At 37.0% G+C, this 18,668-nt stretch overlaps 2 protein-coding genes and 1 long non-coding RNA gene across 7 annotated transcripts; 1 reads left to right on the top strand and 2 right to left on the bottom strand.

The window, feature by feature from the left end:
• Positions 1-129: 129 nt before the first annotated feature.
• Positions 130-482, bottom strand: LOC139824630 (uncharacterized). Its single transcript, XR_011735210.1, has 2 exons — positions 357-482; positions 130-181 (listed from the first exon to the last, which is right to left on the bottom strand). It is a non-coding gene; the product is annotated as an uncharacterized lncRNA (long non-coding RNA).
• Positions 446-18,667, top strand: Capt (adenylyl cyclase-associated protein 1). 5 transcript variants are annotated; one of them, XR_011735140.1, is made up of 9 exons: positions 4,363-6,466; positions 7,549-7,761; positions 9,381-9,705; positions 9,795-10,079; positions 10,156-10,400; positions 10,497-10,672; positions 10,785-10,988; positions 15,948-16,179; positions 17,176-17,314. XR_011735140.1 is itself a non-coding variant. In XM_071796942.1 (9 exons), the coding sequence occupies exons 1-9, from the start codon at positions 5,395-5,397 to the stop codon at positions 17,489-17,491; spliced, it is 2,748 nt and encodes a 915-aa protein (XP_071653043.1). In that variant the 5' UTR covers positions 4,371-5,394; the 3' UTR covers positions 17,492-18,667. The 5 variants fall into 5 exon arrangements, 4 of the variants coding, with proteins under 4 accessions (XP_071653219.1, XP_071653043.1, XP_071653086.1 ...); XM_071796942.1 differs by lacking the exon at positions 15,948-16,179 and adding an exon at positions 17,408-18,667 and having other exon boundaries at positions 4,371-6,466; positions 17,176-17,319; XM_071797118.1 differs by lacking the exons at positions 4,363-6,466; positions 7,549-7,761; positions 15,948-16,179 and adding exons at positions 446-595; positions 17,408-18,667 and having other exon boundaries at positions 17,176-17,319.
• Positions 11,177-14,909, bottom strand: LOC139824309 (uncharacterized). Its single transcript, XM_071796863.1, has one exon. It carries the CDS (start codon positions 14,907-14,909, stop codon positions 11,382-11,384), a length of 3,528 nt encoding a protein of 1,175 aa, XP_071652964.1. The 3' UTR covers positions 11,177-11,381.
• Position 18,668: the final 1 nt, after the last annotated feature.

The raw sequence follows: 18,668 nt of genomic DNA, 5'->3' as shown, positions 1-18,668 counted from the left end.
CGATCGTATAGCTTTGTAAGAAATAATTGCTTAAAAAAGTATTATTGACAATTAAGTATTCATTGCAATTGAACTGTTGATGAAAAACTGACTTGCTGTCGTCTTTTATTCTTGCTAATGCTGTTTTCACACCTCCAATGGCAGCGGCGGCAGCGCACGGTTCATCTAGTAGAAGAAAGACCTACGCAACAAATCTATAGATAAACTTTTAGCTAGGACTGTACCGAGAGAGATACACTGTCACTCGAAAGTTTTTTTTCTCTCTCTCTCTCTCTCTCTCTCTCGGCTGACCAGTAACGACCTGCCAGTGCTCTTTTCAGTATTTTATCAAAATTTTGATAACGCACGCCGCGCACCTCGATCGTGAACAGACCTGAAGACAGGTCCGCGCGCGTGCAATCGGCGATTTTAAGCCGCTGTTGCCGAGTCGAGCGGCGGAAAACAGGACTTCCGGTATCCGGCAAACGCCCCAGCGGCTCCCCAGTCTACCTGTCAGCATTGTCGGGCTCGCAGCAATTTCTGCGTACGATAGATCGCTCCCTCGGCGTTTTCGTCGATTCTATCGAGAGGGAACTGTCAGGACCTTCGCCGAACGGTGAGTGAGCACATTTAAGACGACGATCGTCGTCGCGTTGCGACGAGACGCGCGACGGTGTGCGGCTCCCCCCCTTTTCGAAAAATTCTACTCCGTTTATTTTACCCCTCCGACGAGGGGCTGCGCTAAGCGCGACTGTGTAAAACCGATTGTGCGAAATAATATTCGTGTATAAATGAACGTGTACGTAGAAAATGCATGGGTTTAGTTTTCGGCCGGCATCGCTCGAGGAAATCGTACAAATAAGTTTGGTTATCTCGCCGTCGCATTCCGGCGAGCGTTGCCCGCCTGAGTCATGCACTTCACTTGACGTTTAATACCGGTGACGTATACATTCTGCCTGAAGTCGCGCCGTGCTTGTGCTAAGGTTTGTCGAGGAACAAAGCACCGATCAGGACTGACAGACACCTGTCATCTCTTGAAAACTGGCGAAACTCTTCGATTCCATTGAGGTTTCGCGCATCTGTCGCGCGAGCATCTAAACATTCTAAACCCGATAACCTCAAGAGGTTTTATATATACAGGGTGACCCCGGCCAAACTTCGAGTAACATTTGCAGTATTTCGGTGACGCTAGTGGAATTGTTAGTCTTTTGTTCGATACATAAAAAAAAAGGAAGATTAGATTAAGGGCGACGAATTATATGTAGCTAGAAATTGTGTCGGTCGAATTTATCATTGAATAAGTTAATCGATATCTCACATCTGTTAAGCTTATTCGTGAGATTTGCCACGATACGTTTCTGCAGTGGTTCGGTTTATCAGAGCGAGGAGATTAATAGCGAATTCGGTTTGCACTGGTGCACACAGAAGAGTGCTGTACGTTTCAGTTATCTGAGCGTGAAAGTCTGTTGAAAGTATCTTAATTACACCGTATACCTGATGTTAAATACACGAGCCAAGCATTAAATCTGAGTGCGTTCACTGAGTACGAACGATTCGGAGTGAGTAGTTTGAGTAAATTAGAACGAATAAGGTTCGTATGAAGTACACGTCGAGTGATATGTGGTGTCTTGTTGTTAACACTTGTTAACACTTGTGCTTGAAATTTTAGAGCACGTACAGGGTCTTCAACAAATAGACCTTACACTTTTGAATTACTATATTTATGCTTCTGCACTACACATACATGAATGATTTTGATGTTGAACAATTCCTAACAGCTGGGAATTTAATTCTACATAAAAACATATTGAATATGAGATCCATTAGCAGCCAGCACCATGTTCGAAACGGAAACTGCTTATCACTTCTTCGAGAGTTGCGTGGGAATCCCCTTCTACAACGGCTTGAATGTTGGTTATCAAATTCTTAATTGTGCGAAGATTATTCTGATCGACGTGATCCTTCAGATATCGTCATAAATGAAAATCATAGGGATTTAAATCCAGCGAATAGGGAGGTCAGATCCATGAAATTATATTCTGATTAAACATTACTCTATATTGAATGTGATTAGTTCCATATTGAATACGTTTTTATATAACATCAAACTCCCAGCTGTCAAGAATTGTCCAACACCAAAGGCATCAATTAATGTATGTAATGTACGAATGTAATATAACTAATATATATAACTAATATAAGTAATATATATGTAAATAGGAAAAAAGGCTGTAAGGGTCGGACATAGTTCTTGGTGCGTAGTATCAGTATCACTGATTTATTACTCAAGTTTTACATCCATCCGTACGTTTCAGCTCCAATTTGAGCCATCTTCAGCGGTATAATATTAAAAAATAAATTAAAAAATTCTCCGTTGCAACGTGGTGAGTTTCCTGATTGGAGATTTCAAGAAACGAAATTGAAAATATAATAAGACTAAAAGATTCATATCTGTAAAAATAATTTCATTATTACAAAAGGTATTTATTAAAAACAAAAAATCTAAGGTTAAGGTAACTCACCAAGTAGTCTAGATATATATGAATGTATGTATAATATACATTGTATATATTAATGTAATATATTTATTATTAACTTTAGCTACATAGCCAAGAAGTGGACTTGGTTTACAAATAACCTTAATTATTCATCCTTCCATTCATACACTACTATCCTAACTTACAAGTAACTATTGCACATATTGTTACACATTGACTTTCTATATTTTAATCCAACCTTCTTTTTCGCTCTTCTTTCTCTAACCCTGACCGTTCTCTATATAATCTTAACAATATCTTCTCTTTGATGATGCCCATATCATCATTCCAAAGCCTCTCTAATCTTTCTTTATTATTCTTATCTAATTCTATAAACCAATTTTTTATCGCTTCGCATTCTGATACATAATGATTCGTGTTATCCCTACCTTGTTTACAAAACATACAAATACCGCTTTCCTCTTTTAACCAATACATATTTGCGTCCTCCAAATTACCACATCTAAGTTCACCAGAGCTCTAATAATTTCGCCTTTATCATAATTATCCATATATTCTTTCTTCAGAAATATTAATGTAATATAGTAATATAGTAATTCAAAAGTGTTGCGTCTTTTTGTGAAAACCAGTGAAAATCCTGTATATTTTGCATAACATGCTATTAACGGAGTTATAATACTTTTCGTAGATCACTTGTGATCTCACAGATAGATATATTTGTCACTAGAGTTATATGAAAGACGTAATTGTGAAGTAAACCTAAATCGATCATTATTTAGTACTCTAGTGTTTATAGTGCTACCTTTGTACTAAATACTATTTGATTCCATACGCATTTTCGATGCGTATTGTACCAGCTGGATATGCCAGATCGTTTACCATCGTAAATTTAGTACGAATATAATACTTGATACGCGTATCAAACGGTGTAAACTAGGCCTATCTTGAACTATGTTCAACGTATATCCCGTCGAATAATTGTTTAAAATGTATGGTAGGCGTTCCATCAAGATGTATTTTTTTTGCAATATATTGAAACGATTCTGTAGCAGCAACAGTTATGATAAATTTATAGCGGCATTGCAATCTTTAGGGTGGAATAATGCGCAGGCGAGGAAATTTGTTACAAGATATCATTTACATAGTCTATTATCATATTCGTTTTTCTTTTTTAATTCATTGAGCCATAAAATGGGCGCTGGTTTGAGTGGTTCGTTAGGACAATTTCGACCAAAATTCAAACTGATTGATATTTCATGACAGTCAACTTATCGGGAAATACACATTTCGTTATCACGGATAGAACTATTAACTTTATTTGTTTAACATATCGGAAAAGAACGATGAATCGTATGATCGGAAATTTTGTTGTAAGCACTTGTATACCGATTGAATTAATTACCGATTAATGAAACTTTTAATTAAACCTTTTTATAATCAAACTTTGAAATTTACTTTAAAATGTTAATTCAATATTAAATATAAGAAGAGAAATTACGAATTAATCGATTAGCGTCGAGGTACGATCGATCGTGAAAAATCGTTGTTTCTTAAAATCGATTATTTGAATTTATTTTTTCAACATCGCTTACTTGTTAAGCGTAGATAAAGTTATTATTCTTTTGACGTAATATGGAAGAGAAGATTAGATTAATTAAGGCTAACTGCATGGAGATCGAAATTTTATCATTTGGGTTAATCTCGTTAATTGGAGTCAAAGGCGTCCCGAAAGCACACAATGTTGCGACTCGCCTCCGAGTAGCGGCAGCACAAGGGACGCGGCCCGGAGGCGCGAAGAAAGGAGTGGCGAAGCGGCGGGGCGGGGGCGGAACGACGAACGACGCACCGCGCCGGTCGAAACTGGGGAACGTCAAATCCGGGCGGGCGTCCAGGACGTTATCTCTCCAGCCGCCGCCTCTCCGCTCGCGCTGCCTTCGTTATCGTCGCCGTCTTCCTTTGCCGTTCCGTCGACCTTTTTCGAAAAGAAAACAACTGGCCGTTTCTCTTCCTTCCGCGATATCCATCGACGCAACAAATTCGGAAATTCTCAAGTTTAGGCTTAGCCCGGCTATCGGATTAGGCGAGTGCGGATGCGCTTTTGCATTCTGTTATCCTGTGGCTGTGCCTTTGGACACACACTCCACTTTGGAATCCGCCTCTGTCCCTTCGACTTGCTGCTGCGAAAGAAGGCTCCAAGACTCTCGCAGCGTGTATATTTGTTTCGCTAAGAGAGCGTGACGATAATTCGGTCGATAATTAAGTTCGATTTTCCGATTTCTCGTTGTCCTTGAAAAATTGTGCACCTCCGGAGAATACATTCGGAATTTTTCAGTGTGGCTGGAGAGGAGCAAGGATTTGGGAGCTGTGTTCTATCGCGATTGGCAATTGTTCGAGCGCGGTTTTCGATCGCTTATATGCCTTTTGACTTTTGAGTCCTCGCTAGAGAAGGCACTATCGCGGCGCCGTGAAAAAGGACGAGCCTCTTGTTGAACCTGAGACGCAGCTTTGGGTTACCAGCGTCAATTACAGTTGACCTGTTATGTTTACCATCGACTGTATCGAAGATTTAAGCGGATCGTTTAATCCGCGTGAGGCGGCGCCGGCGGCTACGAAGTAACGAACGAAACGCAAATCAAATATTCGTGACTAGGCGCGGGCGAAGTTGTTGATCTTGTCACGTTCCATACTTGAAAATATTTGTTAAATTTCTGCCTGTTAAGTCTATTAAGAAGCTTATAGTTTTGTCGTTGAGCCGAATGAAATTTTCTAACATTAATTTATAAGAGATTTTACGGATCGAAGAGAAAGAGAGATTATAATTCTCGGAGGTGATACCGTCGTACGCTGGCATACTCAGGAAAGGCAGCAAGGATAGCGAGGGATACGCGGAGTGCGAGGTGGATGATACACAGGAACGATGTTCAAGTGCTGCGTGTGTAACAGCGCGTCGAAGAAGGCGAACGCCGAGAGATCGAAAGCGGAAGATGACACGCCGGTCGGGTCGCCCAGGCTGACCACGGTTTCCGCCAAGGTGGACGATGAGATTAAATTTGTGACGAAGGTGGAAAAAGTAAACGGCAACGTGCAAAAGTCAGAGAAGACGTCCCTGCTAGAGGATGCTTCATTAGAAAATAAGGATGCCTTGTTAGAGGATAAGAATGCCTCGCTGGAGGACAAGAATGCCTCGCTAGAAGATAAAGATACTTCGCCAGAGGACAAGAATGCCTCGGTAGAGGATAAAAATGCCTCGCTAGAAGACAAGAAAACCGCGGTAGTAGATAAAAATGCTTCGTTAGAGGACAAGAATGCCTCGTTAGAGAATGAGAACGTCTCGTTAAAGGATAAAGATGCCTCGCTAGAGGATAAGAATGCCTCGTCAGAGAATAAGAATGTCTTGTTACAGGATAAAGATGCCTCGCCAGAGGATAAGGATGCTCCGCTAGGAGATAAAGATGCCTCAATAGAGGATAAGAATGCCTCGGTAGAGGATAAAGATGCCTCGCTAGAGGATAAGAATGCCTCTCTAGAAGATAAAGATGCCTCGCTAGAAGATAAAAATGCCTTGTTAGAAGATGAAGATGCTTCGCTAGAGAACAAGAATGCCTCGCTAGAGGAGAAGGACATGTCGCTAGATTTTACCCTGTTACGCGCCGATTCCGCGATGAGTCCGTGCGAGATTCCGCAGAATGGAAACGTCGACGTTGAGGAGAGCTCGAGTTCGACTTCGACGAAGGAAACGGTCGAGGAGGCCGGCGAAGAAACCGGCGACCGAATCGTTGACGATAAGGATAGCAATTTTGACGGCGTCGCCGAAGATTGGATGGTGCCGACGGAGGTCGTCCCTATTGGTGCTGTTGGTCCCGTCAAAATGAATCTTTACGACGCATCGGGATATATAGAAAGGACGATCGATGACGGACCGGAGGACGAAGGCGATGACTCGGTATTCGAAGCTGAAAACGAGATGATCGCCAAGAAGGCGCCAGAAGGTATACATTAGGATCCCGCGATTCTTCGCCACTCTGTGTGCCGCAGATCACCGACTAGCCACACGCTATTATATGGGTCTGCTTACATCATTAATATCGGGATATTAATTTTAATAACTTTACTTTTCGACATCTGACATTTTATACTTTTAATTTCACACTTATAAAAATTTGAACTTTCCGGGATGATACATGAATTGATCGAGTAACGAACTTGTTTGTTATAGATTTGTTTGTTATTACTGCCTGAACGGTTTTTCCATCTTTATTTTCAGTTATTTCATGAAATATATAAACACGCATCGTTACATTCTTAAAATAACATTTGTCCTATGTGAACAATATTGGTCAATATTTGAACAAAGAGAATTATTAATTTTATCCATATGAGAGAGATTCTTTTTTCAATTTATTAAAATATCTCTTTTAGTTTAAATAAAACATTTGTTCTATACATTTATGTTATATAATATATACATATATATATCTACATTTAATTACATTTATTTTGTGTTTTCGTAATTTGAATTACTGATTGCATTTCTCCTTGCGTGTTAATATTCCGATATTTACATCGAAAATTTGCCATTTGGAAAAATATACGCTAAATGAAAAATGTGCATACACAGTCATTAAATATTAATATAAATAATTAAATACATGAATTGAAACACGTTCAATTAAATTAAAATAAAATGCAGCATATAAATTCTATTTTGTTTTATGTAATACATATATATATATATATATATATGTATTATATATGTATTATATATATATATATATATATATATATATAGAAATAAGCTTTTTGCGAGGGCCATTTTTGTGAACAGATTCATATTCTACAGCTAGCGTTACGCTATTCTCGCCTCAGCAGAAAGAACATCGATTTGTAATAATATCCGCGGGTGATCTGATACTTATGTACCATTTTTATCAATTATACATATATATGGGACTATTAACTTTAATAACTTGATGGGCGGGGTAGAGCGAGCCACGTGTGGCCGTAAGACTCTTCAAGAATAGAATGCCTCTTGGAGAATAAAAGCTCGACTGTTGTGTTGTCGTTTCCGCAGTTCCCTCGATTCCACGTTTGCTGTCGGAGGAAGACGACGGCGAGTATGTCTCGGGTGGATGCAGCGGTATGCAGGAACCGCCGGCGACGCCCGTCGCCCGCGACGAGTTAGCTTTAAGACGGCACAGATTCTTCTCCGATCTGTTGCAAGCTGCGCAGAATTCGACGGAGCACCGAGTGAGATTCGACCCGCTAGGACCGATGGTGCACCCCGGTTAGGACCCGCTTGAGAATTTCCAGCGACTTGTTATTCTTTCACGCGTTGTTAGTTCTGGAGCTTAGAGATAGCCCAACTCTGCCTTGCGAGGCTCGCCGTAGTTCGCAATCCACTCTCGTCTATACTAGCTTAGGACAGTTTATTTTGTACCACCATTCATGGAAAACTTTATAAGTTGTAGGTGCAATGCCGTTGTATGTACAAGATAGGCAAGCACTATTGAATAAGCATGAAATATATATAAGCAAACGAAGGATTTTGATTTCCGGCTTCGATCACTCGCGTGCGATATTTTTGTTATATGTTTTGTTACAAAAAAGGAGAAAGGTAAAAGAGAAAATTAATCTATTCATCCACGATATATGCAATACGAAATACGATTGCAAGTGTGATAGCAATTTACACGTCAATTTACACGTAATATTACATATCTTTAGATATGACGGCTGAATCTCTGTGCGTATGAGTAATATCATTGCGATTATGTTACATTATGAATCATTTGCCGAGCGTATTTATGTGGATAAGACTATATAACTCCACGATGTTGGCGGATTCTCTAATAATAGTCTGGAGTATTCTCGCGTCGGACGGAAAGTCATTTCATTTGAGGTGTCTTTCAGTTTCTTGCCAATTTTCGGAAAGTCTAGTAGCCGTATCGCCGTTTATAATAGGATAATTGCAATATTCTTCAAAACCTAGGTAACATTTTGACGAAAAAAAATAAATAAATAAAACAAAATGTATATATAGATTGCCTTAACGAAGAACGTGATTGGCATAACTTTTATGCGAACTTTATTAACGAGATATTTTTTGCATTAGGAAATTTTACGTATTAAGTTATTTGCAACACATTATAAAACAAAGCTTAACTGGTTTTATATTTTTTTAAGAGAACTCTTTAAGGATAAATTTTATAATCGAAATCATTTATGTGGAAAGAAAATAATTATCGTCTTGATTGGCTTTTTCTTTTGTCTGACAATCAAATTCCATCGAAAATGTCAAGTTTATTGTAAAGACGAAACTTCGCGGTATGAATTTAAGTATCAAGCAGATCGATTTAATTTTACTTAAAAAATTATGCTTTCTTAGTTCGAAAATATGTCTCGTAAACAGCAATTATCGATAGTGGTAGCGACTGTCGTTTGTTTAATTAGGATTTAATTGTGTATGTGTTTTTATCATTATAATTTTGAAAGTCACGGTCGCGTTTTTCCTTACAGACTGTATATGTGCATGTGTGTATGTTTAATATATATAATTTTATTAATTTTTTTTTATTTTATTAATTTTTTTTAGTAATATATACACACTTATGTACTTAACGCGATATAATTAATAATAATGTGTACTAACGTTACTATTTATAAACGTGTTCTATATTTAGCGTTCCAAGTACTCGGAGAAGCATTCCAAGTGTCTGAGTTTTCCGGGTGTTTTCGAGCGTGTCTCCCGTGGGATAAAGTTTACATTTCTCTTTATGTTTGTTGTTTGTTTATCAGTTTTATATTATTATGATTTTCAAGCGCGAGTGAACGAATAATCTTTTTCCTTATTGTTACAGTCTATATATGCGAACGTTTACAAGTTTTTTAATAAAATAATTACAGGTTGTGAGAGTTCTGATAAAGAAGAGCATCTAGAAGAGTTGGTGAACCGATTGGAAAACGTAACGAGACGACTCGAAAACTTTGCAGTTCAGACACAAGACACTGCTGTACAAACGAGCACACCTTCCCCGAAGAGATCTACGTCGTCAGGAAGTAGTTTATCTTTGTCATCGAAGCAGGAAACTATTCCGAATCCACCTACAAACATGTCTGTCGCCGGATATGAGGATCTTTTGGCTGGGCCAGTTAAAGAGTACCTGCAATTAAGTCAAAAAATCGGCGGCGATGTAGCTGTTCACAGCAAGCTTGTGGAAAAGGCTTTTCAGTAAGTAACATTTTAACTTTACGTTGAGATCGAACAAGTAGATGCACATATATCGAACAAGATATTAAAAATATTCTAATTAATTTCAGGATTCAGCTTCAGTTTATAAAAATGGCGGCGAGTCGTCCCGCACCGACGAATCAATCTGAACAAGTGTCTTTATTCACGCCTATGTCCGTACAGATACAACAGATACAAGAATTTCGCGAGAAGAATCGTGGATCTCAATTCTTTAATCACTTATCAGCAATTAGTGAAAGTATCCCAGCCTTGGGATGGGTCGCCGTGTCTCCTACGCCAGCTCCCTATGTAAAGGAAATGAATGACGCCGGTCAATTTTACGCTAATCGTGTATTGAAAGATTGGAAAGAAAAGTAAGTTCTTCAAGAAGTTTATTATTATTTTTTGTAATTTATTCGAAAGCGAAGCTACAGCTGTTTCTATTTATAGAAACAAAATACACATAGACTGGTGTAAAGCATGGGTGCAAACATTGACTGACTTGCAACAGTACGTTCGTCAACATCATACGACGGGTTTAGTATGGGGAAAGACTGCCGCACCTGCGGGTATACCTGCGGGTGTACCACCCCCTCCACCACCCTCGATGCCGATTGGAGATATCGCACCGATGGTGAATGACGACAGAAGCGCCCTTTTCGCCCAGATTAATCAAGGAGAAGATATCACGAAAAGTGAATACGCTTATTTATTATAAATTTTTTCTCTACGCAACTCTTGTAATCTCTGTGCCAGGACATTATACGCAATAGCCGACATTTGTATTGTAGGTTTGAAGAAAGTCACCTCAGATATGCAAACGCATAAAAATCCTGCTTTAAGATCTGGACCCGCACCGTTTAAAGCACCGACAGTCAACGCGGCACCGACGAAAACTGTGTTGCCGGCGAACGTGCCTATTGACAAGCCACCTGTATTTACTAGAGATGGCAAAAAATGGCTCGTGGTACGATATTTCGTAAAGAAAATAAGATAAAAATATTTAATATGCATATTTTACTATATATATATTACATTATGTGTATTATTATATATTAAAAATATGCTATTTTTCACAGGAGTATCACAAGGGTGAAAATTTAGTAATCGATGACGTAGAGATGAATAACGTGGTTTATGTGTTTCGGTGCCAAGATAGCACATTTACTATCAAAGGCAAAATAAATTCCATCGTCATGGATTCCTGTCGTAAATCGTCCGTTGTGTTTGATTCCCTGGTGTCCAGTATCGAATTCGTAAATTGTCAAAGCGTACAAATGCAGGTATGTATATGAATACAATAGTTCCTTTTATTATTAGTGTGCATGCGTATCAGGCCACTTATGTTTTCATTAATTAAGATTAATATTAGATATAGAAATCACATTGATATGTAAAAGATAGATAACATTGCCAGATGCCGATATAATAGATTCTTTTTTTAAATTATTACGAGAAATCGTTTTCCTTTTCGACACTGTTCTTAATTTTAGGATATCTTATAGATAATTTAATTTTCTAAAAGACCATTTTATACTATATAGATATATAATTCAGTACATACAAGTGTAAAAGAAAATTTATTTAGAAAAATGCACTCTTATATAAAAGAATCCGATAAATAAAAATATTAAAAATATTTACATAGATAAGACAAGTTATACGTCTCAGTTCATTCATTGTAAAGCAGACATTGATGTACATGTATCTGTAATGGAAGGTTTCGCCGTAACTTCTTTTTCTGTTTTTTCAACAGTAATAGTCCATAATTTATTTTTATGTATTAGCAAATCTGTCGTGGGACTGATATTCTTCGTTAGAATAAATAGATCCGCCGGATATTTCTTTCGTAGGCTGTCATTTGCCATGATAGAAATAACAACTACCTCTTTAGAAGCAATCTTTTCTATACGTTGTATTATGCTTGTATCTGATTTACTGCCATATGTATCTTTCTTATCTGAATGGTCTTTATCGATTGTGAGGGATTCTACATTTTGATCAGTAGACAAAATTGCCGAACTTTTCTTATTTCTGTATGTCACATTCTCAGGTTTCTCCAATTTTTTATTGAAAATGTCCCTTTCTGTGTTTAATTTAGTTAAATTCGGCACAGTCTCTACATGCAAACGCTTGTTTATTGAGACATTGTCACTTCGCGCAATTTCCTTGTCTGTCGTGTGATCTCTCGTACAAGTCTTTTCTCCCCATAACATAGTCAACGGACCTCTCACAGGACTTCTCGTCTGCGCTTGACGTTTCATTCGGTGGGACGATTCTAAGCGATTCTTTAAGATCGGTATGCAAGATTTAGTGGATACCCTTCGTGGCGATATAATAGACTTTGATTGAGTTGCGAGTCGCAACTTATTTTTTATACATTTGTTTTTGTCATTGTGCAATTTTGTATAGGGCTGATGTGATGTACTGCTGATGTATTCCACAGCATTATGGCGCATCAAAAATGGATGTGATTTTTCGGGGTATAAGGTGACTTTCAAATTTTTATTTCCACTAGTTATTAAAGATATGTCGCTCTTGGCTTTAATTTGCTGGAATGGTTTTGTTAAAAAATGATCTGTTCGGGGCGACAAATGTGCGATATCGACAGAAATTTCATCATTTTTTGTTTCATTGTGTTTTAAATTATTTAATGAAGTATTGTCGGCATTTAATGTTTTATTTTCTTTATCCAATGAAAAAGGTAGAAAAGAAGTTTCGGGATCAAAGATGAAATCGTCTTCTTTTAAAGGAGATGCTATTATCGAATTATCACGTCTTGATTTATCAAGAATAAGATTTGAGTCAACAAGTATCGTCAAATTAGAATATTCGTTATCTGATGGTAATTGGCTTGGCATTGCTATATTTGCATCTGGACATTCATCTACGGATATTTGTCGTTCAATAACGTTGTGTTTTCTTTCTTTCTGTATGTCCGACTTTACATGCAAATGTTTCATGTTTGACGTAGATTTGGAAGATACATTATCCATTTTCATGTCACTTATCATCTCCTCGTCGGTGAAATACGAATTACTATGGGAGATCGAATTGCAATTAGATTTTGTTAGGTACTGCTCGCGTGCTACGTGAATAACTTTCGCATCGGCGTTTGCAACATCAAGCGGAAAAAATATTGTTGATGGCTTACTTTCGGCGATTTGTGTCTGCTTTCTACGTTTATGGAAATCTATATTGACGTCAACTGTTCCCTTATCTATTTTATCATTTTCTGTATTTGGTACAATATGTTCTTCAGAACGAGGCGTGATCGAATCTATTATTCTGTGTGTATATTTTGAATCATTTCTGCAAGAATATGTTAGGAAAGTTGGAAGAGACAGATCATCTTCTTCCCTTTCTAATTCTGCAGGTACTTCTGATTGTCGCGTATTCTTCTTGTTACAGAATTTATTCTTAATAGGACTAATAAGCGCGAACATTCCTGGGTTTCTCTTTAAGTATACGTCGGAAGAGCATCTTAAGACATCATCCGTTTCCTGTTTATGTTCCTGTATGTAATTCGGCCATACATGTGTTAAAAAATCTGATGATTTTTTTGAAGAATTATTAAATTGGTCGGTGCTGCTGCAGCTGGACGGTGCAGTCGATCGATTATGTATCACTACATGACTCGCTTCATCTGAAAATTGAAAAATATCGCTTTTGCCTTGACAATGAAGCGCTCTGCGTGCTTTGAAGATTGCTGTATTTTGGCTTTGAAGAAAAGTGTCCATATAATCTCTGATATTTTTAACGCGTTTCAATATGAGATCTTCGAGTTTTGACATTGTTGGCGAACGTTTATCGATTACATTATCAATATTGGAGGCTGCATTTTCCCTTAAATTTTCTCGTAAATTCACACGAGTCTGAATATTCCGTAGGACAGCTTTCGTTCGCATCGGTTTCTCATTCATATCGATTTCATCTTGGTTTTTCATATTGACTGGTATCGCTATCGAGATTACTTTTTCATAAACCGGGAGCGTCAGTGGAACATTATTCTCAGTCTCAGCATTATTATGAACCGCGAGATCAGTGATGCTAAAATATTCCGAAGACGTTTCGGGAATATAATCTTCGCTCTTTGTATCTCGTTCGTCCTCACGATGCGCGAATGTATTTACCTTTTTCAAAGATTGAGGAAGTACGTCGCGTCGTTGTTTCATTTCCAGACAAATGTAATGTTGATTAAGTTTATCATGAGAATCACTGATAACTGGCGCTTCCTCTTTGATGTCTATTATCATTGAAGGAAAATTATTGTTTGACATCGGCGGAAATTCATCTGCGATATCGTCCTGTTTTACATCACTCATTGGATACGTCTTTCTCGATTGTGTCAGTAAGGCGTTTTTGAAATGCAACGCCTCCTGAAGTAACAATGCCGTCGATTTGTCTTCCCCGCTATTGTTCGAGATTTTATTTTGACTGGTTTTTTGAGATATTGTTACATCATTTTGGTATTGCTCTTTGTCAATTGCATCGCTGAATTTATCAGTAGCGATTCTCTTCTTTAACGACGCCTCATTTTGAGGCGTTTGAATATTTTTATTTTCAGGTGATAAGATATAGAATATTCTTTCCGATATTGCCTCGGATATGCTATCTCGGGTATTAAATAGAGTATCTGTTATTATTGCATCTTTGTTAGCTTCGGGATTTGATTCTAATTCGTGTACTGCGATCTGCGATTCTAATTCGTTACCGTGATCTAAAGTGTTCTGTTCGCACTCGCTTCTCTTATATTCATTTATATTCATCTTCTTATATTCATCTTCCGGTGTCTGTAATATCGCGTTGCAGGAACGTAAATGCGGTTCGGTTGTCACAAAGGCTGGAAGATTGCTTCTGTCTGATCTCTGCACATTATGCCGATTAAATCCTTTGGAAAAAGTATTTCGCAATGTAACATCTTCACCAGAACGTTGATATGTTTTTGATGTACGTGATGAATATTCGGTTAAGGAAGATAAGCTCTCTTCTGAACGATTTAGCTCGAAATATTCGCTCGAAATATCCACGACTGGGTAAGTTATAAGTGAGTTTGTTTTATCGACCCGATGTGCTGATTCCTGTCTTTCTAGGGACCGACTCGTGTCTTGATACGTTTGCAGCACGTTGTGCAAACTCTGAAGTTTTCTTCTGACCTCGTGCAAAGTTTCTTGAGAAGATTGCGCATTGTGTGTCGGTCGCATTATTGGAACAACTGGGATGAGTTCTCTCGAGGGTGAACGGTTATTAGTCTTCAAAACTATAGCGTTATTAGATGCGTTCACTTTACTTGGACAATACGTCTCTTTGGTATCTTTTACCGTATTGTCTTTTATCCGCTCCACGCATTTCTTCTCGTTTATTTCCTCTCTTTTTGCTGCTACTGGAGCACCATAGGATGTCTCTCTTTTTTCCATTGTAGACAAGGATGTCTAGAATATGATGAATGTATAATTACTATGTAATTTTATTTACTGAGCTGATTTAAAAACGGCGATTAATAAGCTTACTTGTGTTGCTGCGTGCGTAGCTTTTAAAGAAGATACTTTATTCATTTCTGATGAACGATTCGACGAACGCAAACGTTTATCGTTATATTGCAATTCCTTGAGAAATGATTTACATTTATAGACGGTATCTGTGAATTCCTGGCATGGATTGTATTTAGTATTCGTCGCACATGCACCGTTCTGTGTTAACGGAGGAATCATTCTTGAAGATCGATGCTCAATCACGTTCGGATTCAACGGTAAAAGCTGCACATTTCGTCGTTGCAACGTGAAATCTTTGCTTCTAGAGAGATCATTTTTCTTCGTACTCACATTTTGCGAGTACATACCTGATCTCCCTGAATATATGCTAACGAAATAAGCTAAATTTAGTGACTGCGCTGTTTCAAAGATTTTGCGCTTTCTCTGAATTTTTATTATTTACACATTATAGATTGAGACAAAATAATAATTGATATGATATATTAAATTAAATATGATTTTTTACTCTTAGACGGAAAGCATTTCCGAGCAAAAATATTAATAGGTTTTTTATTAATATTTTTGCTTAAAAAAAGAATTGGATAAAATCGGAAACTATCTACTATCATCGAGAGAAAGTGCAAAATATTTCTGAAATATCTCTAAGGCTATTTCGATTATCTATAAAAGATGCATTAATGTTATTAACATTATATGAATAGAAAAAATTAATGTAAGATTAAATGTATTTCTAATTTTTGTACTTCACAGATTGGTCACTAGTAGATTTTAAAGATTCAATGCTGCTGCAGGCTGTTGATAATTCACTACGTTTGATATGTTGTGAACCACGTTCTTGCTTTGCGTCAAAACGATTCGTTAGTTTTGTTTTGGATGAATGACGCGCATTCGAACAAGGAGCACATATATTGCTCTCTGATGAAGGACTGAAACAAAGCATTGTTGTGAACATAAATATATTAAAATCTACAATATTAAAAAAGTTCGTTAACTATTTAATGTTTTTAGCTTCTATATGTACTTTAGCAGCACGTGCTTTAACCAATTTTTTCGGTCACCCGGGTTGGATAAAGTCAGTCTGATCTTCCGCAACTTCGGATTCAAATTACAGATTTGATGTGGTAATGGCCACGTTCCATATTGCATTTTATACGTTAAAACATTGATTTTCAATTCCAGATTCTGAATTTTATATCCGACTTTATTTAGTATTTGTTTATTAAGCACAGCATTCTTCGTGTGCATACTTTTGCAACATTTTATACGGATAAGCATCGTGGAAGCGATGGCTATCGCTAAAACCTTCAAATATTAAGGAGTGAAGTACTTTTGTGAAAACTAAACACAAAAATAACTTGTAGGCTTTAAATATTTATTTTGTAATATAAATCTTTAACAAAACTTTTAAAAGCAGTTAGTAATAATGCGTGGAATATGTGTATAATTGCGCGTACCCATATAATTCCTTCTTTTGCTAAGTAATCAACGACGTCAGACACAACCTCGTTCCATAAATAATTTGCTACCGCGATTATACATTCCTTCCAATTTGTCTCACATGTTACCGCCACAGTTTCGAAATTTCCACCTGAAACACATTTCCATTCGTTCGAATTTGGAAAATAAACAGATCTTTTCGACGTACACTATTTGTGTCTAATCTAGCATCACAGCGTTAAAAATATAAAAAAGAAATAAATTTTCTTACCAACTTTCCACGGCATTTTTATATACGAAAGTGTTTGTTGAAGTGATATTTTAATACAGATGAAATTGTGCGTGTGTGAAATTCGAAGAACTGTCAGGCTCCTGTCTCTTTCACTACCGATACATGTTTGCAAGCAAAATTGAGCACTTATGCACTGGCAATTGTTATCGAAATGCACTCTGAATACATACAAATATCTGCGAAGGTTGTACATACCGATATGAATTTTAGCCTGTGATAATCGTATCTTTCTCATATATTTTTTCATAGGTTCTTGGAAAGGTACCTACAATTTCCATTGACAAAACGGACGGTTGTCAAATGTATTTAAGTGCGGAATCCTTGGCTGTTGAACTTATCACCAGCAAATCTAGTGAAATGAATGTCATGGTGCCCAAAGCCAATGGAGATTATGTAAGTTGTCCTTCGATAAATTCTCATTGTCAGATCAATTCGCGATCTTGCAATTTTTACAGCTCTATGTGAATATGTTACATTGCAGAGCGAGTATCCGGTACCGGAGCAATTTAAGACTACTATTAGCAAGAACGGTCTTAGTACTATGGCCGTCGATTCCCTTGGTTAAAAGCACGAGGAATTTATTTGTATGCGTAGCCTACGCTATCTTCTTAACAATATAATTAAAGGTATGATCGTCAAAGATATTATCAATTTATTAATATTATTATTATTATTTATTATCTTCTGCGAATAATGTGCGGAGTTAAAGAAAATAATAGATTCAGTACTGTATATCTCGCTTATGTGTAACGGATTGGCTTTGATCATATATTATATATCACTATGTTCCTGAACGTGTAATAAGTTGTACACATCAGAACGAGATTGCATTCGGTAATTAGCGGTAATAACGTATTCATTAAAATCATTTGAGAAATTTTATCCCATTTGAGGATCCTTAAATTGTCAAAATATCAGGCAAACGTGAATTACATTGAATCATTGAATAGGATATCTTGAATCAAGATAATCAACTTTTGCAAAAGATCAAACTCTAATGATTGTAATATATCTAGCGGAGTTTTTGTGGATTATTGCGGAATTTTTTTTCTGTGGATAGGTATTTGTATATTTTAAGGTCGAAAGTAAGATGACATAACGATGATGTTAAACATAGTATGAACAAAAGTTTTATCGTCTTCGAGTCGCTCTTTTATACATTTGCACCAGTTTTTATCATACAAGAAGTTTTGCTCAAACCTGTCGTTGCACAGAACTTCCTGGTACACCGAATGGAATGAACATTGTACATGTACAGCTATCAGGAACCAGATATACTTGGCCTCTGAGCATTACTCCTAAATGGTGTCGGATGCCATCATCACTAGTTCGATATGCTTTGCCTCTAATCTTATTCTGTCGAGTTCAGTATTATATGATATTTATAAATGAGATATCAAGTGATCGAGAACTGGAATAGAAGTCTAACAGTGTGACATTTAACGAGAGTACGCTAATACTAATATTACTTAAGTAAAATCACTTAAGTAAAGTATTAAATGATGACATTTGTAATGAACAACAGCGACGTCATAAGTATTGTTTGTTTGTCCGTATCGCACAATTTGTAATAAATACATAATTACTTGATCTATTTTTAATCTAATAACAGTATTATGAAATTATTTACAAAAGTTTTTATTTAAACGTCAATATGTACGATATGTTTACTGTTTCTTGTGGATATAATTTTTGGTGATGAATCTGACTAATAAAGCTAATAAAGTGAAGTTGTATATCAT

This window comes from Temnothorax longispinosus, chromosome 1 (assembly GCF_030848805.1).
Source record: "Temnothorax longispinosus isolate EJ_2023e chromosome 1, Tlon_JGU_v1, whole genome shotgun sequence".
NCBI classification, from domain to species: domain Eukaryota; kingdom Metazoa; phylum Arthropoda; class Insecta; order Hymenoptera; family Formicidae; genus Temnothorax; species Temnothorax longispinosus.
This window is presented reverse-complemented; position numbering and strand designations above follow the sequence as displayed.